The sequence below is a fragment of the Melanostigma gelatinosum genome (genome assembly GCF_949748355.1).
Source record: "Melanostigma gelatinosum genome assembly, chromosome: 19".
Classification (NCBI taxonomy): Eukaryota; Metazoa; Chordata; class Actinopteri; order Perciformes; family Zoarcidae; genus Melanostigma; species Melanostigma gelatinosum.
Genome location: NC_136652.1, coordinates 17,933,351 through 17,958,484, shown reverse-complemented (window position 1 = coordinate 17,958,484; position 25,134 = coordinate 17,933,351). Strand labels below are relative to the sequence as shown.

The 25,134-nt window shown below is 43.1% G+C and overlaps 2 protein-coding genes across 3 annotated transcripts; one reads left to right on the top strand and one right to left on the bottom strand.

The window, feature by feature from the left end:
* Positions 1-316: 316 nt before the first annotated feature.
* Positions 317-5,663, bottom strand: tmem244 (transmembrane protein 244; the record flags this gene model as incomplete). The annotated part of the gene is given in 7 exon segments (XM_079290877.1): positions 317-970; positions 1,518-1,562; positions 1,932-2,057; positions 2,705-2,781; positions 2,900-2,985; positions 5,572-5,600; positions 5,603-5,663. Coding segments are annotated over 7 exon segments (522 nt in total). The 3' UTR covers positions 317-872.
* Positions 5,664-9,427: 3,764 nt separating this feature from the next.
* On the top strand, positions 9,428-21,936 carry tmem200a (transmembrane protein 200A). 2 transcript variants are annotated; one of them, XM_079290663.1, is made up of 5 exons: positions 9,428-10,057; positions 18,812-18,946; positions 19,368-19,660; positions 19,792-19,955; positions 20,553-21,936. In XM_079290663.1, exons 2-5 carry the CDS (start codon positions 18,819-18,821, stop codon positions 21,669-21,671), a joined length of 1,704 nt encoding a protein of 567 aa, XP_079146789.1. In that variant the 5' UTR covers positions 9,428-10,057; positions 18,812-18,818; the 3' UTR covers positions 21,672-21,936. The 2 variants fall into 2 exon arrangements, with proteins under 2 accessions (XP_079146789.1, XP_079146790.1); XM_079290664.1 differs by lacking the exon at positions 9,428-10,057 and having other exon boundaries at positions 18,795-18,946.
* Positions 21,937-25,134: the final 3,198 nt, after the last annotated feature.

Below are 25,134 nucleotides of genomic sequence, written 5' to 3'. Positions count from 1 at the left end.
CCTGCTGCTGCTATTCTTCCCATGTTTTGTTTTTTTGTTTCAGAATACACAAACCAAACATTTCAAAATAAAATGATGCTTCACAACGAAACATTTACTTTCTGTAGGCCCCAAATTCTCCTTCTCATCGGTGACTTTGGGAGCGAAATGGCTGTTTTGATCTATTATATGCGTTCATTTCAGAGCCAGGATATGTCTTTGTTATCAAGGCAAGCGACACTTACGCCTCTTCTAGTTTCACATGTATACAGACACAAACACACACACAAAAAAAAAACATTTTGCTTAAAGTATTTAATGTAAATCCAGTTTTATCTTATACAACCAGAATTAAAATACAGGTAATGGTAATAATTGCCTTCAGACTACGACACTATACTTTACACTCTACAAACTTGGTATGTGACACATTCAGTATAAATATAACACCAACATTACAAAAGTAATATTGCTGACTTCACTCACCATTGGATAAATATCAGTCAGCAGATTTGTTTTAACTCAGATTTTATTTAGCAGCTGTAAATCCAGTCTTCTACAGAATGCTACGAGTGTCATCTCCTCTATTTGTATTCAGTTAATCAAGAAACAATACAAAACATTATTTAAACTGTACAGAATATGATTTAGAAAATAGACAAAGTTGGGCCATTTGTACAAGGAGGGATGTGACTATTAGCTAAAAAACAAAGTTATCTCGTAAAGAAAGAGTTTCTTGTGGTTGCTTTTTATAATAATACAGTATATTCTTGATAGACACGCTGTAGTTGCTCACATCGATGTTAACGTGAACCTAGCAGTATTAAAAAGTGAACCCAGTGGATGTGTCCGGACCTTAGATGAACAAGTAAACCGATTAAAAGCTTTCGTCATTAGAAGTTCTGTAGTTCAGCTGGATAGACAAAGTTGCTTCTGAAGAGTATATGGGCCATGAGCTGTCCTCCGAATATCATCATCACCAGGCCTGAACCTGCAGAGAGAGGGATTTAATGATTAAGGAAAAGAGATCAAATCAAGGAAGGTTTCGCAGCCACCAGCTGTCCTTACAAAGCCTTAATGTAAAGGGATGTGGGAAGTAGGGCTGGGCGATTAATCTCTCGATAACAGTATATGGCATGTTGGTCTATATGAAATAACCACATGGATTTGTTTACTCTTGTGTGAATTAAATACATGTCAAATAAAAAGTACTGAGTATCTTCTGAGAAATTAAGAACTTTAGTGCAAAATAATGAGATTTATTGAAAATGTTTAGTATTTGCTTGTTATTATCAATTTAGTAATTGTGTATCATGATATCCCGATAACTGATTTCCTCAAGATAAGATTCCATTGAAAGACAATAAATTATCATATTGAAATATCGCCCAGCCCTAGTGGGAAGTGATTTTTTTGTAAGTCTGGGAAAAGGCGGCAGTAATATCTTGGCCATGATAAAAAGGAGACAGAAATAGAGGACAGAGACAGCGAAGGCTACACATGGAGGGGTAGAGACAAGAAGAAAGTAGAGATCTTACCCAGAGCTATCCACCAGTGCTCAGCTGAAGGGAAGTCCGACATCACTGCAGAAACATGAAAACTGTGTATTTGAACAACTACCTGTACATAAAACATACTGCACATATTCACTTTACTGACAAGTGAAAGACGTAGCGAAAAGGCTGCAAGTTTAGGATGTTTGGGCATTTCTTTAGGTCCTAATCTTTGCAGTATTAGTGTTTGTTTTCTTTTAATTTGGTTTTGCGAAATGTATTTTGGTGCTTTAAATTCTCAAACACAAATGAATAGTGGCTGTGTGTGTGTGTGTGTGTCTATACATAACCGAACCACTACACTCAGTTACATAATCAGGCCTCCAATCCTATCAGCTGTTCCGCTCTATTGATCCACTTTGTGTGTGTGTGTGTGTGTGCGTGTGTGTGTGTGTTTACCTGCCACAGTCATCGCGATGTGCAGCAGTGTGACAGTTATGGCGTAATCCCAAACCCAATCCTCGACAATCCAGGCGAATACCAGCCCTCCCAAAACATAGGTCACTTCTGTGGAAATGACACCAACTGGTGGGAGGAGGAGAGAAAACAACCAACAACCAGTGTGACCATCCTCCTTTACTGACGTAAAGTTTTGAAATACTGCTTTAAAAAAATGTGACCCAAGTAAAAGTACAAACACATAAACTCATTAAAAGAACTGTAAAAGTAGTCAGGCTGTAACACAATTTGTAGTATAAAACATGCATATGATAATCCATATTATACAATTGGATTATTTTTACTGATGGATTCATGAGTTTGCAGCTTTTTTAATGTTGTTGCTGGTGGAGGTGAAGCTTGAATCTATAACAGCGCCTCATATTTTATAAACTGATCACATGGTTCATATTTAAAACCTAAATCTGCAAAAGTAGCCCGTGAATACAACTTTAAAATTGATATAGTGCAGAAAAAGTACAATAGTTGCATCTGAAGAGTAGTGGAGTACAAACCAGGAGATCAGCTGGTTACATTCAAAGCCCTCAACATCATGTAAACAACTTTAATTTCTTTTTAGACCGCTGTTCAATATCTGTACGTAAATTGAACGAGCAGTAACCTCAGACGCCTACATATAGACGTGTAAAGTAGCATCACATTTTAATACTCCACTAAACTACAATCGCCCTTGAATCGAACTACTTGAGCGATATTCCATCAGGGCTTCTCACCGAGGTATTTGGGGTTCTGCCATGACGGTTGTGTTGTGTAGTCAAATGGAGCCAACAAGCTGTTGATCTCGTGAACCCTGGAGCCACACCACAAGATGACAAACGGTAAATGTCCACTTTGATTTTGATTTTATTGTTTGACAACAACTTTTTCTTGGAGCAAACTGTGGAGGCGTGTACAGCATTTGTGCGTACCTGAGCAGTCCGATGCAGAGACTGACCACCATGTAGTAGAGAGAGTAGAAGCACACCATGCACATCAACAGATTCTGTAGGACAACCTGAGGAGACGGAGAGACATTTATTAATAATGCTCCGTGGTTTTAATTTCACATGAAACTGTGTTGTAGCAGCAGCTCTAATATTTTCTTTCTGATGGAGAGTGAGGAACAGACGGCGTCTTATCTCTATTTTCACTGACGGATATTGAATAATGCTTGATCTAATGTATACTGTATGTTCCTGGCACTATATTTACAGTTATTTCCTTTTTCCTTCATTTGACTGCTGACTGTTTACAAATTACAACCCTGAGGTTAAACTAAACATTTTAATTACATAAATGAGAACCATTACTCAATTCTATGCGTTTCAGCTTTTAAAAATGTCTTCCATTGTTCATCTGGGTGTTTTTGCTTCAAATAAACAAGGTAATAAGACTATAAATACCAAGAGAACCATAAACCTTTATGGCAGGGATTTTAATCTGACTAGACAGCTCTACATTTGGAGATATTTCTCCCAAAGCTAACAAAGAAATCCGCTGTTCCTTTCCTCCATTTTCTCTTTTCCTGCATGAGCAACCCAACGCTGATGACAACAGACAGCAGCAGACAGTTGTTGCTTGCCTGCTAAAGTCTCCTTTCATCGATGATTAACTGCAGCCTTTACAGGAAACTGTACACGACACCCTCGGGGGAGAGATAAAAGACCTCTTCCTCACAGATGACGTTTTTGGCATTGTCAAACACAGGTGTAGCTGATTGCATTAATAATGGGCTGCATTCCAGTCAGGTGTGCCGGTGCCAGGGCCCTGCATGTTGGCTTACTGGCACGCGTTAATGAAATGCAATCATCGTTAATCTCATTTGTTACACCTGTTCTTTTCCTGCCGCGCCAAACATCAGCTGTGATAAAGACCACGGATGAGATGAATCATAACTTTCTCTACATTTTGTTGCATGTTTATGGTGATAGGGACTATTCATTCAGGCTGTGACTGGCAATCATTTTAAACAAATGATCTGTTCACACTTTTTATATACTTGTTGATCAGTCTTTATCAGTCTATACAATACACATTTTACAATTTCCAAAAGTCCAAAGTAAATTTTGGTTTGATTGGCTCATAGTGTCCGAACAAAGTCCCAAGCTCAAAGATATTAGATTGATAGTGGTGTAAAACAGCACATCAGTCAGTTGGTCGATCGGCCCACCATGTTGCTTCAGACTGAAATATCTCAAAAACCATCAAATACAAATTTTGTACTGACAGTCATGGTCCCCAGAGGATGAATCCTGGGTTTTGTGATCCCCCTTACTTTGGTCTTTCTATTGGTTTTGCATTTCTGGACGCCACATATATTTTCCTGGTCAACCCACTTATCTAACCAGTCATTTTAGCATGCTGACGTTAGCATTCAGCTCAAAGCACCACTGTGCCCATACGGCTTGTTGTTGCTTGATAAATTACTGAAGCAAGTAATCCACTAATCGCTTCAGAGGTAGTAACATTCAACATTTCAATGAGAGGATATCTGTTTGCATGACATCGTCATTAGACCAGCACTGAACCCCTGAGTGGCTGACGCTATCATTTACCTGTTACATCGGGCTTATTCCCACCTGGACAAGGTAGATACCACAGTGAGGATCATGATTTCTCCACTGCCTTTACCACCGTACAGCCTCTGCTGTTGGGAGCTCAGGGCCATGCAGGTGTCCTGAATAATGGATTACCTGACCAGCAGGCCACACTTTGTCTTTGAGACCGCGGGTCAGGAAATGTGAGCAACACAGGGGTCCCCCAGGGCACTACCCCCCCCCCCCCCCCCGACCGCCACCCTTTTCTGTTGACGGGTGGTGCAGATTGAACCATCTGCAGCTGAACAGAAGCAAGACGAAGAAACAGATTGTTGACATCCACAGGACTGAGCCTCTGACCCCTGTATCCATCCAGGGGGAGGATGCCATGGTGGTTCACTCCAATGGATACTATTAACACTTGCAAACACTTGTTTTTGACATTGTTTTTGCTCTATTGTCGCTCTAAAATGAGCCACACTGAGAAGTAGAAGAAGTAAAAAAAAAAAAAGAATCAGCATTTTAAAAGTATTGAGAAAATCCCCATCTGTATCTTGAGGTTGTACATATAAAGGATGCCTTTTTTAAAAACGGACCTACATTTCCTTTTGTTGTGGCCCATAAACCACGTGGTCCCGCGCCCCGTTCAGCCGTGAGGATGTTGGTTAGTCTGGAGGCAGTAAAGTAGCTTAGCTCAACACTTAAGAGAAAGCTAAACACCTTGGCTCGCCTGGTTTCTTTGCCATCTCCACACTAGACAACTTTAAAACAGTTTGAGGCTTTAAATTGACTTTAAATTGAGTTTTGGTTGATTCGTCTAAAGTATGCTTGTTATGGGCAAACAAGAGCCTAATTGTGACACAAGCACATAAACCGTATAAACTTAAATGTTGATTACGACTGCAATGAGAATGACATAATTCAAATGACTGTATAAAAATCGAATTTATGGAACAAGGCAATACACTTGATCGCAAGTAATTTGCTCTCGACACGTTGTAAACACCGATGCTCTGCCGCCTTAATCCCCTCTGTTCAGCAAACTCATCAAACAGCGTGCTTACCAAGGTACCACTGGGTGTAGTCTTGAGGGAAAGGGTCCATGGCGCTTTATGAGTGTGAATCCAAAACAACGACAGCAGTAGTCCAACAACATGAATGGCTGCTGGTCTAAATGAGAGAATGGGCTACATGTGTTTGTGTGTGAGAGAGCATGTTGGGGAGGAGGAGGAGGGAGGATTGGATTAGAAGAAATGGGATTATACTAAGAAGAGTACTAGAGTAAATCCCAGAAGGGATAACGGTGAACATACTCTCGTCGAACGAAGTTGGTTCTGAGACTAAATACTTCAGGAAGTGCTACAGATACATATTTACTGAATATTAGTATTATTTCTTGAATTGTGCTTGCCTTCGGGTATCTTCCTCATCCCTCCATTAAGTCATTCTGAATGTTCCGTTTTTCCCATTTCTTTACTTCCTGTTTCTACCATCCTCTTTCTTCTTTTTCCATCTTTCAGTTCTCCCATTGGGTCCATCTTTATTTGACTCTTTGCTTCCTTCACACACTGCGCCTCTCCTCTCTCCGTCAAAATGAAAGGATAAAGCAGAAGAAGAACACGTCGGCATGAAGTCGAGCTGAAGCGATTCGTTGAATGATGGGCAGATTATTAATCAGCAGCTGTTTTCATATTCAACTGATTGTTTGAGTCATTTTTCAAGAGAATATGCCAAACATTTCCGGCTTCTTCAGTGCGGATCTGCTCCTTTTCTTTGTCTTATATGATGTTAACTACATATTGTTTGGTTTTGGACCGATAGTAAGACAAAAAAAATTGGGTTTCCCAACATATTATTGCCAAAACAACTCATTGATAATTGAGAATCTAAAAACGTATCTCCAAATGAACTTTAAATGTGGATAATTATTAGTTGAAGCCCTAGTATGACGGAGCTGCTGATACCAACAGTGATGACACACAACAACTTAACTTGACCTAAATGTGTTTTGGAGGTGTGACTTGATGACTCTTGCCTGAAGTAACTTTCTTTTACGCCCATTTTGATCTGTGATTCCTCCTGGAAGTCCAGCTTTTGGGAAATCTGCAACAAAACATCAACAGAGACACGATTACAATCTTGTCCGGCAGTTGTTAGTCTGAACACTGGGCGGCAGCATAGCTTCACAGGCAGAGAGAGAGAGAGAGAGAGAACTTAATCCACCCATGAAGAAGCAACACAAGAACAAGATAACAGCCACATGCACAGCACTGACAGCAGCAGATAAGGTGCTCCCTGATGCACCATTCATACTTCTGACAATGGAGTCAGAAATCATTCTGCTCCATGTTGTATTTCACTTTGAGGTCTTAAATCAAAACAGACAAGCGAGGGAGAATCTGTTCATCCATCATCTGCTAATGAAAAGACAGATGAGAAAGATAAGAGGGTGAAAAAAAAATGATGTGGCAAATGACGAAAGTTCAACAAAGTTCCTCCGGCTGAAGAAACTGTATTCAGCTCTTCAGCGTCACAGCCTGCGTATGTCTTTAAAACACACATTTTCACCGAAATACTTTTTTTCAGCCCAACACAGCAGAAGCTCAGCAGTGGTGGAATAACAAGACCAGTGGAACTTTTGAAGCTTAAAAGCATTGCAGATGGATTTCAAGGCACTTATGAATTATTAAGCCCATATCAACCTCAAACGAAAAACAGGACTTTCTTTTTTTTCAAGGAGCACAGTGAAGCTAAAAAAAACTATAACTCTGGTATCCTGTCATAACAAAAAACTTTAACAAAACAGTACATTGCAGTACATTTAGATATCAGCATGAAGCATGTTAGCAGATGATCCGAGTATGATAAATGGGACTGACAGACGATTCAACAGCGTGCTTCTGTATCGACAGGAAGTGTTTACACCTCACGAGTGGCTTTAAACAATCTGTGTCGTATCCACAGCAGCAGAGAAATGAACACACTGTTCCTCTGCTTTTCTCCTGATCTGTTTTTAAATTCCATGAAAATCAACCAGACTCACGGAGAGAGGCTCACGAGAATTCATTGACCTACATGTCAACATGTGTTTTTTTTTCGGAGCAGAGAGGCTGTAATTATCATTCAGTGTGTGTGTGTGTGTGTGTGTGTGTGTGTGTGTGTGTGTGTGTGTGTGTGTGTGTGGTACGGGTTTTGACGTCACGCAAAAGCTCAGTTTGATGCATCATAATTCATTCAAAATGTACAAAAACAGGCAATAACAGCAGTAGGTTAGTGAGAGGTTTGCATGACAAGTGAGAAAGAAAGAAAGAAAGAACGAAAGAAAGAAAGAAAGAAAGAAAGAAAGAAAGGAGATGCTTTATACTTTCTGACATGTTGTAGAACAAAGGATGAACCCATACCGCCCTTAACCCTTCGTTCACATGTCCCGCCTTCTCCCAGCTAATTACCCAATCACTGAGCATGAAATTACCCTTGCATGTCTCCTTTTGGCTTCCATCAAGCCCCCAATCTGTCCATACTTTGATCCATTGAGATATTATTTTTTCAAATGATAAGAAATTTCAAACGAACCAATTCTCTGCTGTCCACCACAGATGTTTCCACTCTACTTCCTCCCCTTGCCTCCTCCTCCTCCCCCATTTCCTCTCCTCCTTTTCTTTCCAAAAATCCTTTCCCTGTCAGTTACATTTTCCCTTTAATTATTTAGACTCCTGTCCACAGCTGCTTACAATAAGTATAACCCAAAAAGTCAACACATTTTCGAAATCCCATAATCCCAAATGGGCTTGTAAACGGGAAATGCAACAGTCAACAATGTAAGGCTTTGTTTTTCCCTCTCCTCTTTCTCCCCACACTCTCTCCAAGTCTTCCTCCTGTTTGGTTTCTCTCTGCAGCGTGTTTTCATTTCGATCTATTATGGAATGTAAATACAGCAACTGACTGACCGCTGCAGCAGGGACAGGGCTGTTTTGTGAGTGTTACAGACTGTTTATGTAATCTTACAGGCTCCAGGAGTCTCCACAAGGGCAAAAGAAGTGGGGATGCTTGAGGATCCCGAAGGATTAGTGAGTGTGTGTGTGTGGTGCAGAGAGGGTGTTATAATTAGAGTTAATGGGGTTCGGGTCAGGCGTGTCATGGTCAGGTCGAGGACCAGCGTCCCAGTGACTGTGCACGAATGTGGCCGCGCATGTTCAGCTGTACCATCTGCCCTTGGGGTGCTGCATTTCTCACCAGCCATCTGAACAAATAATGGTCTTTCTGTGAGTGTGTCTCTCTCTCTTACACACACACTTACTGTACAGCTTATTGCTCAAAACGTCTGTCTTACATTCTCCCCACCTCGCCTCAGCTGGTGTATTTTCATTGAATCAACTCCAGCATGTAAATACAGGAAATGACACGCATACCAACATCTGCAATGTCTTTGTATGGCCTTGCTTTCTCTTGTGTTCAGGGAGACAGAAACAGCTGAAAAGTTCAACAAAAACTGGGGGCTCTGTGTGTGTCGATCACCCCTAACCTCTGTGCATTTCATGGATATCTCACATGAACACAAAGGGAGTCGCTCCTGCCAATATTGCAGCTGTCAGACACTTCCAACACACTTTCACAAGTTGCATTTGTTTGCTGCAGGAATGTTGCATTTCCTCAGCTTTGCATGCTGCAGTCTGTTAACAATCCTGCTGCTTTCACATTTAAAATGACAAGCTGGTTCATTTCCTCCTTGCTGTGCATCACCGAGGCTCCTCTCTCTGTCTTTGCTCAGAACAAGTCATCCCCTTATCGCCTGCGCCCTGCACATGCGAGAAAAAGCGTGGCACAGTTCCTTGTTTCCCTCCATAAACACGCACACACACCCACACACACACACACACACAGTGAAAGCCCCTCACATTCCCACATGCGCATTGGAGGAATTGGATGGAGCTACCGCGTCTCTCTCTCTCCGGCGTAAAAACACGGTTAACGCGCCGGTTTACTGTGCTCAACGTTCTCTCTTGAAACGCAACAACTCGCTGCAAAGGTTTTCTTAAAAAAAAGAGTTGTATCTTTTCTTTGCTCTTCTTTGACGTGAAGTTTCTGGACGCAAATATCGGGAGAGAGTTTTACGCGTTCCATTCCAGACAGCCAGGAGGGGACTTCACATCAGCGGCTTTTGGAGTCTTTTCCACCACTGAGACGAGGGATATTTTTTTCCGGAAGGGAATTACCTTTTCTTTTTTTTCGTCCAGAGCGTTAACGACTTTAAATAGGCGGAGTGTTTTTAAGGAATTTCCTCGAGTCGTAAAAAGGAGCGCCCTCATTGTCCCGAGCGCACGTTCTCTCCAGATGGCGGAAAACGTGCTCCGCGCGAGATAAAGTCAACAACACGGACACTTTGAAAGCGCGCAAACCCAATCAGACTGTGCCTCCTGTCTCCGGCATGGCGTTTCAGTGGAAGTAGCCTTCAAAGTGGAGGATGTCTTTTTACTTCCCCCCAGGTTACAGCCTAATCCCCCTCCATGCCTAAAGGCACAGTGGCAGTGACACACTCGGCTTTTTGCAAAGGTAAGGACTGACCAGTGTTTGACTTCTCCAACTCTTAAACAATCCAGGTTGTCAGCTCTACAGTCTTATCTTTTTTATTTCCATCCATATTTAATGACGTTGTGTTCAATATTTCATGAACAAGGAAGTTTAGCATGAGCTCCAGGCAGTCTGATAATCTATTAGCGCCCTTCTTTCCACAATTGTTAATTTCAAGTCCTCATTCAAGTTGTAAGTATGACTGTGAAAGCTGGGACTTTTCTAATGCCAGAAAAAGCAGATAAATAAGGCTTCAGTCAAAGTCCATGTGAAGGCAACGTAATCAACCAGAGTAACTGAAATTGAACTGGGTTCAATTAAGGGTTTAAAGGCGCAGTGTGTAGGACTTGGCAGCATCTGGTGGTGAGGTTACAGATTGCAACCAACTGAAACTTATCTTGTGTTTGAAGCGTGTCGGAGAACTACGGTGGCCCGCGCAAAAAAACATGAAAAAGCAAATGGCCCTTCCTAGAGCCAGTGTTGGGTTTGTCCGTTCTGGGCTACTGTAGAAACATGGCGGCCGGCTTTGTGAAGAGGGAGGGAGGATAAAAATGATGTTTTCCTTTATTTTGTCTACATTTACTCTGGAATGGCAACATATACTTACAATGGATTTATATTCCTTGGCGTCTTATCAAATTAGACCAGAAATATGCATATGAGCCTCATGGTTCATTTTGGGTGTGTTATTTTCGCTTAAATGAGAATAAAAATAATCATGTAAAATTTACCAATTCCCCTAATATCACAAATCATATCGAGATTGCAATATCAGTCAAAAATAATGGCAATTAAATGTATATTTAAAAATTGTTAATTCCTTTCTTCGCTGAGAATGTTCTCGAGGACAAATTGAATAAGAACTGTTCATGGAAAACTAGATGTTAATGGAGGCACGGAGGAATTCAATTATTTCTTAAGCTGTGGGCCTCTAGAATCCAAACAATGACCCCACAAAGGTCCCAGGACTCCAGCTTGGGCGCCACTGCTGCAGGGCATGTTGGGAGACAGTTCGTGCCTCAGGATGGGTGTGGGTGACTGCCTGATAATCGGGACTGTGAGGGAGACGGAATGAGTCATTTTGTAGAATCAACAGGGGGATCACGCCAGTACACACATGCACACACACCTACACACGCCTACACACACACACACACACACACACACAGACACACACGCCTACACACACAGACACACACACACACGCCTACACACACACACATGCCTGGCATGAGCATCTGATGATTCAATTCAAATCTTAATTCAATTGAGTCGAGCTGAATTCATCACAGAAGGCGATGGCAGGAAACTGATTCAGTGTGAAGGATGCAAGACAAATATAAAAAACAAAAAAAACAGCATGTATCATCAAAATAATGAGGAAAGAAAAAAATAAAAATACAAACAAGACGGTGAAGAGGGTGCAGGATTTGACACTCGAGTGCTTGCATCAGAAAATGTGCTGCCGAAAGGCCAGCAGGAAAACACAAAGTGACATATTCTCCAGACAGATGACTCACCATTGAGTCTGTAGGAGTAAAGCAATGCACCAACACACGCTCGCTATCTGTGTATCTTCTGCTCATTCTTGTTACTCTGATACGCACTCCTCCTTCACCTCTTTCCCGCTCAGTGAGATGGATGGATATGAAACACTTTTTCACAAAAATGGAAACGGCGGTGTGCTTCTTTAATTGAAGAACTGCAAGAAGGACAGCGACTTCCTTCAGGTTACTGCACCAGGCTCACCCTGAGGTCCGACTACTCAGCCAGACACAAACATACAGGCAATTTATTTCATTTCAGTCGATTCCGTGACTCAATTCTAATCGGTGTCGCGATGGAAAACAAAACGATTAATATTGTGAACCAACTCGGCGCTGGAAAATGTGATAGCTGCATGCAATTTTCTCATGCTTTATCACAAAAGCCCCTGCACAGGTGTTTTCACTTTTGCCTGATTAGACCGCCTCTCAGGACAGTGTGTGTGTGTGTGTGTGTGTGTGTGTGTGTGTGTGTACTCATGCTATGTTGCACTTGTTCCGTTGTTATATGGTGACATCATATAACTCATAACTCCCAGCATAGTTTCACAAACATTCAACTTTAGAAGAGAGCTAAGGGCATGTTCATCGAATTACCAATTTGTCAATCGTGTCAAAGTCAACATTCAAGTTGTGGTAACGACTGGGTGTGTCTGAAATAATATAAGAAGTTATGGTCTGCTGATAAAAATGATCTCAACCTACTAGAGATGAACGGGCAATTCAAGATGGTGGTTCCTGCAACGTTTCCAGTTGTGTTCCAGGTGTGGCGCTGGTCAGGGTTCACGTCCTTGCCTTTCTGGAAAAGCAAACAGAGAATTACACTTCAGGGATCCACGGTAAATGACTGTAAAAACAAAACAGACCTGCTCCTGCTGCGAGGCGCATCATGTGCGGTAATCCATTTCACAGCTTGGTATCACGCGTCATCTCGTCTCTCTGTGATGTCTTTCCTGTCACATCCTGCCGGCTGGAGCAGGAAACTCATTGTGAAGGATCACAGTCGTCTTTCATGTTGCAGCCAATTAAAACTACAATTCATGTTTACCTGAGGATTGTGGTGACCATTTACCCCCTTTGTAGTTTAGTAGTTTAGTTTTAGTTCAAATTAATTTCACAGCAGTATGCAATGACATCTACTGAAACTAAATGTTCTCACGGAAAACAGCTTATTTCTGTTGAAGTTGATTTATCATCGTCCAGTAATGTAATTGCAGATCAGTTTTGAATGCTCCTCTACGTTAGTGTGTTTATGGAAGCTGTGAAAACATATTTCGTGCAGCACTTCTGCCAAAAATACCACAAGTGTGAGCTATTATGTCTGAAAGATAAAAGCCTGCGAGGCACAAAAAGCAAACATGAACACTGTAAAAAGGGATCACATGAACTTCTTCCATTAAATGATGATGGTTTTGGGTGTTTTTTGGACGGCACAAGCTAAGAGGATTTAAAATTTGAATGGCATTTCTGCCCGGCACCCATTTGCTAAAGTGATGATATACAATTATTTGTAATATTAAGGGTATACAATTTGTAGTTAATGGGCTGAAACATGCAAAACAGTATAATCCTTTAACACAGACGTAAAAAAATCTGTCATTAGACAGATCCACTGTCCTATCCTTCATCGTACTATAATATACTATCGATTAGTTATACTATGTTACACGATATTGTTTTGCTATATTGTACGATAGTATTTTACACTGTATATTATGAACTAGTATCTTCAGTATTTGAAGAACAGTTTGTACAAAGATCAGAAATCGTTCGCTGCATTTTAGCCCTCACGCACGCAGGTCATTTCCATCATTCTTTGAAAGAAAACAGAAAGTCAATTACCGTTGCATATTCTGAACATTTGCCAAAACTCAATTTTAGCCACGATACTTCGGAAAAATAGGACTCGATAGTGTCGTTTCGAGGGTAGTCTCACATGTCTGAACACCAGCTCCATGATATTGTGACCGGTGACCTTAACTGCACAGCAGGGTTTCTGTCTCTCCGTTTTAATCCAGCAAGTGAAGAAAAAAGAGCCACTGGCACAGTGTTGTATTTCTTTATATTTAATCGAGCAACGTGGCCTCAGTTTACCTTACCAGAGCAGTTCGTGACACAAGCAAAAACACATTGTAAGTATGATGGGAGACATAATGGACGATCATTTTTCTCCCCCTGCTTAGCATGTGTCCATATTACATGCCTTAGATGACGTGTTAGCATGCAGTTCACTGACTGAGGTGAGTCATTTCAGACAAACTTTTCTCAGCGTGCTTCTGGAGTCAAACACCGTCTCTGGAGTTTGTTACGTGCAGATCAAAGCATCTCCCCCACTCTCTCTCTCTCGCCTGCAGTACTCCCCCTCTGGTTGTCTTCCTCTGGTCCTCATTTCTCGCATCTTCTGCTATTTTTCTATCACACCTGTCCTGTTTTCTTTCCTCTTCCACACTCTTCGTCTCCACGGGCAGACTTTACCAGGAGGCCAGGTAGACTACCTGGTCCTGGGGCACCCAACTAAAAGATCTCCAACTCATGACTTACAAAAGGCCCCAAAGCACCTAAAAAATAAGATACGGAAACATTGTTTGCATTTACCTGACAGAGAAATGTGACTGGTAAGGTTGCAGATGCATTATTGTTGTTGATTAAACTATCCAGCATCATATTAGAGCTGAAAGCTCCACCTTGCACAGAAATAAAGTAAATGTAGGTACATTTTGCTGATAATGCCTTTTTAACAGTTTTATTTTGAATACTTTAGTAAGCTGTTAGTTACCGTAGTTACAGTTAGCGGAGGTATTTTCCAAATGAGCATAGCAGTTGCATCCTTTGATACAACCACCGCAGTACTAAAGTAGAGCGTGGACTTATTTAGCGGAGGTATTTTGCCGGCGGTCGAGTTATTAGTGTTTTAGTCTCACAGCGGGGAAATTCACTCTCAGAAGTAATGTTAGTAATGGCACTTAGAAAAGGTATTAATTTCCAAAAAGGCATATTAATGGCTTTCTTTGACATAACTGCCGTGTTTATGATGCAGAGCATGGGTTTAATGAGAGGAGGTATTTTGCTGCTGAAGTTATAAATAAGTTCGTTTGGCAAAAACGTTCACAATTTGAGTTGAAATGGCAGAGTGGTGCCGTTCCTGCGGGCTATCTGCTTGTGTTCGTTGACTCCAGGGAAGTGAGGTTTGTAACGTTATCCAGAATTCATGTCGCGTGAGCCGGCTATATCCACCATCAAGCAGCAAAAATAACCGTCTCCCTCTCACCACCTCCTCTTCTCATCCCCCCCCCCCCCCCCCCCTTGCTTCCTACTCCAGCATCCTATGCGGTCTTTGAGATTGATGGAGTGAAATCATTCGAAACCGTAAGCTGGTTCCTTTGCACAAAATAAAAAAATAAATCAAAATGACACATGAGAAATGTTACCTTTGTTAAAAGGGTGAAGACATACCTGTCATTCCTGCACAGCTGGTAGTTGCTATAGAAACGTGTCACCTGGCAGCAGCACATGTAGTTGCTATAGGGACAATGCATCACGTGACTCCTATAGATGATACCACAGAAGAAGTAGGGGGGGGGGGGATCTCTGCTCTGTAAGACATGTTAAACTCGTGTTAGGATTGTCTGTAGATGTTGAAATGTAGCAGAATAAATCGCCTCCCTGAGGGGTGAGGTATGGCAAATTATTATTATGTATTTATAGTATGCACAAATAAACAGCAGGAGCAATTTAGTAATTATTAGGGCGATCACTGGAAGCCGAATTCATGATTAAATAAGCACGAATTTAGGAAACTGCTTATTAGTGAGGCGGGAAATGGAGCGGTGGATTTCGCATTATTTATAAGTTGTATGCGATAGGCCGTGGAAACCTAATATTCATACAGTATGTATGATCACAGTGTGATTAATTCACCCAAACCAAATGTGATGTTGCAGAAAATCTCTCTCACCCAAACAGAACTCACTGAATGGTTTCTGTATAGATATTCTGCAGGTTCGCATACAGTGTGAGCGAACTGCACAGACCCACTGGTGGGGTGTTGGGTGTTGCACCCGGTTCGTGAATATTAACTTCATGTGGTCGCTGCGCAGGTCCGACGCGTTCTCCATGAAAGCCTTGTCGTGTCGAAGCCTGAGTGCTTTCTCATTAGGCTGCTGGTTTGCTTGTCACGCCAGCGTTTTCTGTGCTTTGCTTGTTTCTCACTCCTGCCTTGTTAAAACTACAGACGCACTTGGCTTGTTTTCAGCTTCTGTCCCATCACCACTGGCAGGAAAAGCACTCTGCTTTACCGTCGGGCCTTTCTATCCGCGCATCAACCCCAATTCCTCTGGCTCAAAATAGTTTCCATCATTGTTTTTTTACTATTCAGCTTTTTGTACAGGCTTTCATTTTCCGGTCATGACTCAGTGTTGTACCCCTCCATTGCACTGATGGCGATAAGTGCTTCTACATCCCACTCCTCCTTTACATCTTCTCTTGCTGTTCCCGTATTTCCAGTATCTCTCTTTTTGTTGTTGCCTTCTCTGTCTCCTTTCCTCCATCCGTTCCCTGTACGCCCATCCATCCTTTTCTCATCTTTCAGTAAACTCTGCCTCTCTCCCCCTGCTCTTGAAACATTGTGTGGGTTCATATTTGACGCACACCAAGGAACGAAAGGAGAGATCCAAGCAGAGAGAGAGAGAGAGCAGAAAAACCCGAGAAGCGAGGCTGGTTGTGTTTGTCCTCGTGTGATTCACCATCTGTGGTAGAGCGCTAGTACCAATACAATGATTGACATGAAAAAGACATTAAGATGTGAGACGGAGAGATAAGGGTAGGAGGAGAGAACGTCTGCTTTTGTGTGCGGTTCACAGTCACTTTGAATACTAAAAGCTTTGTCTGATTCTGAATCTTAAAGCAGATTTTGTTGCTTTAAGATTTGTCGACGAAAAGAAAATTTCACCGAATTAAAGAAAATTAAAATTAGAGGCAGATTAAAAATAGATCTGGGGGGGGGGCAAATAGAGAGAATAAAAGGAAGTAAAGGAGGGAAACAATTATTCAGGGTCACAACCAGAATGCATTAGCGCAGAGACTGAGTGTAAGAATAGAAGAGAGGGAGAGGGAGAGATTTGATCTGTTCCTGGAGGAAGAAAGAGACGGTAAGAGATGTGGAAGCAAGGAGGGAGAGAGGAATTAAAAAATAGACAGACGAAGGTCACGGGGGTGTTCTTGTTCCCAAGCTAAATCTGTTGAGTCCTCTTATCTTCACAGACATTAAAACTGCTGCAAACAATGAATAAAGCAGTTTCACGTGATGTTGTTCGGCGAACACCGCTGACGTTTGTTCAGCTCGTTTCTCTGATTATTTAAGATCAAGACGATCACCGACTAAACCCTTCATACGGTTAAAAAACATAGATACCAACAACCAAGATCTGAACAGTGTAATGTAAAAAAAGAGGTGCTAAATTAGATATTCAGACCATTAATCGAGCAACAACCACCTATTTGCAATGTAAAAATATAGATTGATAAAGATGAGATCAACCATATTTATTCCAGGAACAAGAGCTCCTTCTCATCATCAGGGTTTCTTTCCATCTGAAGAGTTGTTTTGGGCAAAACTTAAATGAAACTATTTAATCACAATGAAATAAATCAAATACCGATTTACAAACTGTGGGTCTAAATCAAAAAGACGACACAAGCAATTGGCCCCAATACTACGTATGCTGGGGAGTGCTAGAGGTGCCTGCACCAGACGGACGCATAGACGCACCGTCGCAGCAGTATAAATCAGACGGCAGTATGTTGATGAAGTACCGGTACAATTCCATGCGAGGGCGGTGCTAAAGCAGAGCTTTTCCTCAAATTTTTCCTCAAATTGTTTAAGTTCTTAAGCAGAAGTACCAACCACAGGCTGTATTTAAGAAGTGGGCGTAGTCATCGTGACATCACAGTCCTCACAAAGCAATGGCTCTTGGCCTTTTTGCATCCGATGAACGTCAATGACCGTATTTGGAATGTGGAGGAGCGACGTAGTGACGCCGACCTGTCAAACAATCTGCAGCGATGAAGTAACTTTGCCAGAATTGGCTCTGAAGAGGAATATGTGAAATTGCCATCCACCTTATTCCACATCCAATAATAGTCCGTTTAATCCTCTTAGTGCTGAACGGGACAACGCTAATGTTCACGTGAGTCCAGATTAACAGGCATTTAAAAACAAATGAAGGCTGCTGGAATGAGCTTGTGTTTGTTTTAAACCCTCTTTCCTTTAAAAACTATTAATAGACATCTGAGCAGCTGGTGGGCGGAGAGACGATGACTCATATGAATATTATGTCATAATTGCAGCACTGTATTTCCAATTTTATAACTGCTACACCAACGTAAATAACGACGACAATGCCAACAAAAAATGTAAATGAGGGATTTGAATTGAAGTTAATATAAATTATCCAAAGTGTGTTTTTCTCTCCGTCTGTTTTCTTTCTATTATATATATATAGAAATAGATATATCTATATATATATATATATGTTTCTCTGTCAAACACAGGAGGAAAGTAGTGAGCAAACATTCTGCAGGGTTTAATGTATGACTTCGCACAGTATGCACACACATGCACACGCCAGCCCATATTGTCCTGAGGGCCTGACAGCCAACAACACAAACATCACCTGTACACAAGAGGAGATTGTTCTGGGTGTGTGCATGTTTGTGTGCTTACATCTGTATCACCACTAAACTCTTAAGCAGCATTTCTCGAAATGACGCTGAAGGTCTGACACACTTTTACAGGAAATCACCTGCGGCTTTTCAAAAAGTCCTGCCTGGACGCAAGGTGACACGCCTGCAACAAAGAAGACAAATTTAGCTGCTCAGGTGTGAGAGATGCTGTGCTCTAAATATTAAAGTTTCTTATATTCAGAGCATCTGGGAGACTTTGACTGTGCAGAAATACAGATGTGTGTCCCTTGACCTGTTTTTAAATGTGGTTGCTGGTGATGTTTATTTTATTGTGTGAACGTACAGTATGTGGCTCTGTGCCTCTTGTCAAACGGTTGTTTGCAGGTCGTTTTTTTCAGTTGCATCTTTTTGAGTGTGCGTATAAAAGATCAAAACACACCGGTCTGCAACAGCCACGCATCAGTGGTCGACAGTGCAAAAACTCATTGCTAATTTGTTTCTGTATCTGCAGGTTAAGTATGACTGCAGCAGCAGGTGTGCTGACAGGCTTGGCTAAGCTCAAACGCCAAGACTCTGCCCGCAATCCACACGGGCCCTCGTCTACAGCGCCTGGCCAGGGAAACTCCGGCCAGGAAGCTGCCCCCAGGTAGTTATCTTATATTCATGCATTCAAAATTAAAACACTTGGACCTGCAATTGCAAATTAGCTCAACTACTTTTGTGTGCTGCCTACTTGGGGCGACCGTGGCTTACTGGGTAGAGAGGGTTGTCGGCCAACCGAAAGGTCACCGGTTCGATCCTCGGCTGCGCCGTGTCCTGTGTCCCTGAGCGAGACACTGAACCCCTAACTGCTCCCCGGGCGCCTGTCATTGGCAGCCCACTGCTCCCCATATACACAGGGATGGGTCAAATGCAGAGAATAACTTCCCCACTGTGGGACCAATAAAGGAATGTTTCTTTCTAGTAGCAGTTTAATTTCTATGTGATTTATGAGTGACACTGGTTTTGTGTGCCAGGTGTTACGGTCCACGCAAATGCTTTGCAATCTTTCCATACTTTTCATTTAGAAAGCGGAAACGACGCACCGATGTTGTGGTCGTGCGCGGGAGGCTCCACCTCTACTCCGCCTCCGGGTTCTTCCTCCTCCTGGGATTGGTCATCTTGGCCGTAGGGATATGCATGGCGACGCTGGGTTACTGGCCGCACAGTGAAACCACGACCCCGGCCAGATCGCCGGCTGGAGGAGGATCTAAGACAGCTGGAGGAGCTAAAACATCTGCCACAGGTGAAGGAAATGGAGCCGAGATGGCCGTCACGGACGAGGACGTGGCCAACTCCAGCGCGAGTCACGATGTGCAAGGTAAGTTAACGAAGGTTCTGAAGATTGGTTTTCTTAAGTCGAGTCAGTTTCTTCCTCTGAACGCATCCGTTCTCCTGCTCCATGGTTCTCTGTATTAAATGGCTCCCACCCTCCATGTGCTCTGCGTGTAGGTACGCCCTCCAGGCAGACCGGTGGCGCTCTGACGCGGTTCCTGCAACAGCATCGTCACTCTGAGAGGATGAAGATGTTCGGGCCCTTCACCATGGGCATTGGGATTTTCATCTTCATCTGTGCTAATGCCATTCTTCATGAAAACAGAGACCGGGAAACTAAGGTAGGGCTGAAATCAGAAAACACACACGCATACCCAGCGTCTACCAGAGAAAGGAAAGTTGCCAGTGGACTTTGAGGGTCTACATGTTATTAGCCCAATAAGCTGTAAAGAGACACAGATGTGTGCAGAAAGTGCTTCTTCAAAAGGTTACGAAGGACAATTTCAAACAGGTTTTTAAATTCTACAAACACAAAACCTGAGTCAACAGAAGAATTCTCATTTCAGTTCTTCCTCCACTCTCTACAAAATGAGGTGCATGCACAGGGCAGTCATCCATATTCATCCTCTCCACATAACTAACATGCAAATCATATTTCTGCCAACCTCGTTCCATCCCCATCCCTGCAGTTTTCCTCTGATCACGTTATCTCTGCTCGTATGCCCTCTCGCTCCCTTCCTTGATTTGATTTATCCTCTCCTCCTTCCTCACCCGCTTTCCAGGTAATCCATGTGAAACGTGTATTCCAGGGTCACATCCAACAGACGCGTACAAATTTGAAACGAGAGAATAATATGTTCTAATGGAAAATGAAACGTATTCTCAGTTTATCCAAACACTTCTGCCATTACTGATCGTATATTTCTCTTCTGCACTAGATCATCCACATGCGAGACATGTACTCCACCGTCATTGACATCCATCGGCTCAGGCAGAGAGAGCAGAAACAACACCAGCACCGCGACGGCACCTACGCAAGAGAAGTTGGGGATCTTCGAGTCTTTGGGGCCGACAGCGCAGCCCGGTTGGCCAGCAACTCCCTGCTGGCGTTCTCCTCTCGGGCCGGAGGCGGCGCTGGAGGGGAAGGGTCTGTAGAAGAGGAGGAGGTGCTGCTAGGGGACGAGGAGTTTTGCAGACACGGGGGGCAGTCCAGGTTGGATTGTAGCTTCGCGGGGCTGCTGGCGCCGCTCTACAAGGATCACCCCTTCAGGCTGGCCCGCTCAGACTCTGTGCGCCACCAGCGGTCGGTGGACGGAGACGGGGAGAAGGGAGGACACCATGCACGCTCTATTGTCTCCTCCTCTATCTCTGCGTTCACCCTCCCCGTTATAAAACTCAACAACTGCGTTATCAATGAGCCGGAGATGGAGGCGATTACTGAGGAGGAGAGGGGAGGAGAGAGGAGGGATGGAGAGAGGTCACAGCCTTTGAGCTCCATGGAGTCTCTGGTGGTTCCTGTAGCATCCGTTGCCAAGGCCTCCAAACCGCCGGGCTTACACCGGAGCAACTCCGCCTCCTCTTCCTCCCACTGCTCCTCCGTCTTCTCTTACTCCCTCTCCCCTGCTCCCTCCTCTACCTCAGGCTGCTGGCTCTCCCCGGGAGCAGCAAGGAGCGACTTTGGCTCCAACTCCTCTCTGCACATGCTCGGCAGCCACTCCAAGTCTCTGGACCTGGAGCGCGGGCCGAGCGTGCTCAGCGTGCACCCGGAGCAGCGGAAGCACCCCAGCTGGCCCCGCCTCGACCGTAGCAACAGCAGCCGTTGCAACGGTGGCAACCGGGGCGGCGGCGGCGGCAGCAGCAGCAAAGGCTACGCGCGGCTGGAGGAGCAAGGGGAGCGGCTGTTGGATGCGTCGGCGTCTGCGGCGGCAGCGAGACGCGAATACAGCAGGCGGGAGAAGCTGCTGATGATATCGAGGTCGCATAACAATCTGAGTTTTGAGCACGACGAGTTTAACAGCAGCACCCTGAAGAGGGGCAGCTCTGAGACTCGATTCTGAACATAAGGTACAGCTCTGTCCTGTTCTGTAAATGACTCTCCAGGCTGTTTGAGTGTACAGTGCGTTTGTGTGGAGGACACTGACGAGTGAGACAACTCAAAACGTGGTTTCAAAGACACTTTTTGTTCAGCGCCAGGATGGAGAGTAGGAAGTAATGGGCCGTCGTGCACTGTCGAAGGTTCGGGCCTCATGCCAGCACGGAGCTGAAAGCCGACTGTAGGTCCACAAATGCTGTATCTGACCCTGACCTGTGACCTGTGTGGAGGGAGCTACAAGGATCAATAAAAATAAATCACATTACAACACGAGTCTACTCTTAACTGGATCTTTTGAAAATTGCTTTTCTTAAAAAGTGTTACAAGGTTTTCGTTCCAGCAGCTGCCGCTGAACTCAAGGACACACTGGAAGTGCTTCGAGCAAGTTTCTTCCTCTGCGGGCGGCAGCGACACAAAAGGCATCGTTTTCATAACAAGGTCCAGGCACAACCTGAGAAATGAACCAGTTGAATATCAAAAAAGAAGAACAGTAATATGAATGATATTAGTCAGTATGGCACCTTTGAATTGATTAATATGGTTGTATAGACGGACTGAAAATGATAATTTTTTAACTGATCTGCACAGATATGAAAACTAAACTCATCCAAAATCAGCTTGTATATAATTTTCTTTTTATAATAGCCTGGTGTAGACCTATCTGGCATACTGCAGCAACAATGCTCTAAAGTCCAAAAGACCTTCTCAGTGTGAGAGAAAGCCATAATATTTAATATTTATAGACTTGAGCAGGACCAGAAGTATGATCACTTAAGGCTGAAACGAGTGATGATCATCAATTCATTTCAATCAATCAATGCTTCATGAAATGTCAAAAAGAATGACAAATATTAATCACATCTGAGGCATTTCTACCTGATGAATTACTTAAAAAAATGATTAAGAGAAGTGCCATTGATTAGTTTTAAGTCCAACTATTTTTTTTGGCTCTGCACTGTTGAGAAATGTAACAGAGTGATGTACCGCCATTGCACTCGAGCCAGCAGTTACTCACCATCGACACATTTATCTTGTATCTCTGCGGAAATCCAGTCAGCTGAAATAGTAAAGTCCAAATGAAAGTGAATTGCTTTTTTTTGTCTGCTACAGCTGAAATGAACAGCGTTTTCTTTCTTTTTGTTTGCTACAACATACTTAACCCACATGAGCTTTTCTTGCTGAAGTCTAACTAAACACACGTCTTGCACCGCTAATATCAGCTTTGCAGGCCAGATAGCTACTTAGCTGCCCAGCAGCAGCACATGGTGTGGTCCTTACTCTTCAGTACCACTAGCAACACGCTGTCTGCCTGTGATGTATATCTACAGCGCAAGTTAACTTTGTCTCTCGTTCCATACGGTGTAACGTCTGTATTTAAAACCGCATACTTTACTTGCAGTACATACTGATTTTGGCCGTAATGTAATATGCAGAATGCAAACAAAAGCAAAAGATATAGCATGCCAAAAAAATACCCGGATGTCATCCTAATTGCATCCCACAATGCAAAGCGCTGGATTGATGCAGTCTATGGTCAATTCAATTCAATTCAATTCAATTTATTTTTGTATAGCCCAAAATCACAAATTACAAATTTGCCTCAGAGGGCTTTACAATATGTACACGTTTGACATCTTCTTGTCCCGGGACCCTCACATCAGAACAGGAAAAACTCCCCAAAAACCCCTTTAACGGGGAGGAAAGAGGAAGAAACCTGTGGGAGAGCAATAGAGGAGGGATCCCTCTCCCAGGATGGACAGGCGTGCAATGATGTCATGTGTAGAACAGGATAGTGAATTACAACACATTCAATGTAATTACAGCACATTCAATGTATGACACAACCACGACAGGAGGCAAGACCTGGTCCAGGTAAACCCGGATACACAGGAACCTGTGAGGCGAGAAAGCACAGAGACTCTGGTGAAGAAGCAGGTCAATAATGTGCATTAATGGTATCGGTAGTATGAAATAGTAATGTGAGTAATAATAAAAGTGATATTAGCAGTTGGAGTCAGCAGGGCCATGGTAGGAGGAAGGACCAGGGTCCAGATGAAACCATGCTCCATGGAAACCTGTGAGGAGAGGAAGCACAAGGACTCCGGGGAAGAGACAAAATGAGTACCGTGCATTAATTGTATCGGTAATAGGATTAATAATCAGTACTGTGCATTAATGGTGTCGGTAATAGGATTAATAATGTTAATCATGAAGATCGTAGTAGATGTCAGCAGGGCCATGGCTGGTTGAAGAACCAGTGTCCAGATAAAACTGCGGTCATCCTGTGAGGCGAGAAAGCACAAATACTCCGGGGAAGAAGTAAAGTTAGTAATGAGCATTAATGGGACATCAATGCATACAGACAGAGGTGAAGAAGAGGAGGAGAGAGGTGCTCAGTGTAGGAAGTCCCCCTGTAGTTTTTGCCTATACCAGTTTGTCCATGGGCCGGTCCAAGGCAAGCCAGAGCCAGCCCTAACTATAAAGCGCTAACTATAAGCACTGTCAAAGAGGAAAGTCTTAAGCCTACTCTTAAATGTGGTGAGTGTGTCTGCCCCCCGGACAGAAACGGGAAGCTGGTTCCACAGAAGAGGAGCTTGATAACTGAAGGCTCTGGCTCCCGTCCTACTTTTTAAGACTCTAGGAACCACAAGTAACCCTGAATCACTGGATCGCAACTCTCTAGTAGGGCAGTATGGTACTATAAGCTCTTTAAGATATGATGGAGCCTGACCAGTTCGGGCTTTGTAGGTCAGTAAAAGGATTTTAAATTCTATTCTAGATTTTACAGGGAGCCAGTGCAGAGAAGCTAATACAGGAGTAATATGATCTCTCCTCTTAGTTCTTGTTAGTACACGAGCTGCAGCATTCTGGATCAGCTGGAGAGATTTAAGAGACTTATTAGAGCAGCCTGAAAATAAGGAATTGCAGTAATCTAATCTAGAGGTAACAAATGCATGAACTAATTTCTCTGCATCGCTTTGAGATAGGATGTGCCTGATTTTTGAAATATTACGTAGGTGAAAAAAGGCAGTCCTAGAAATAAGTTTTATCTGAGAGTTGAAAGACAAATCCTGATCAAAGGTAACTCCAAGATTCTTGACGGTGCTGCTGGATGCCAGCGCAATGCCATCTAGAGAAACTATATCATTAGAGAACTGATTTCGGAGGTGTTCTGGGCCGAGTAGAATAACTTCAGTTTTGTCTGAGTTTAACATCAGGAAGTTGCAGGTCATCCAGGTTTTTATGTCTTTAAGACACGCTTGCAGTTTAGCAAGCTGGTTGGTTTCGTCCGGTTTGATCGATATATATAATTGAGTATCATCTGCATAACAATGAAAGGTTATAGAGTGTTTTCTGATAATATTGCCTAAAGGAAGCATATATAAGGTGAACAAGATTGGTCCAAGCACAGAACCTTGTGGAACTCC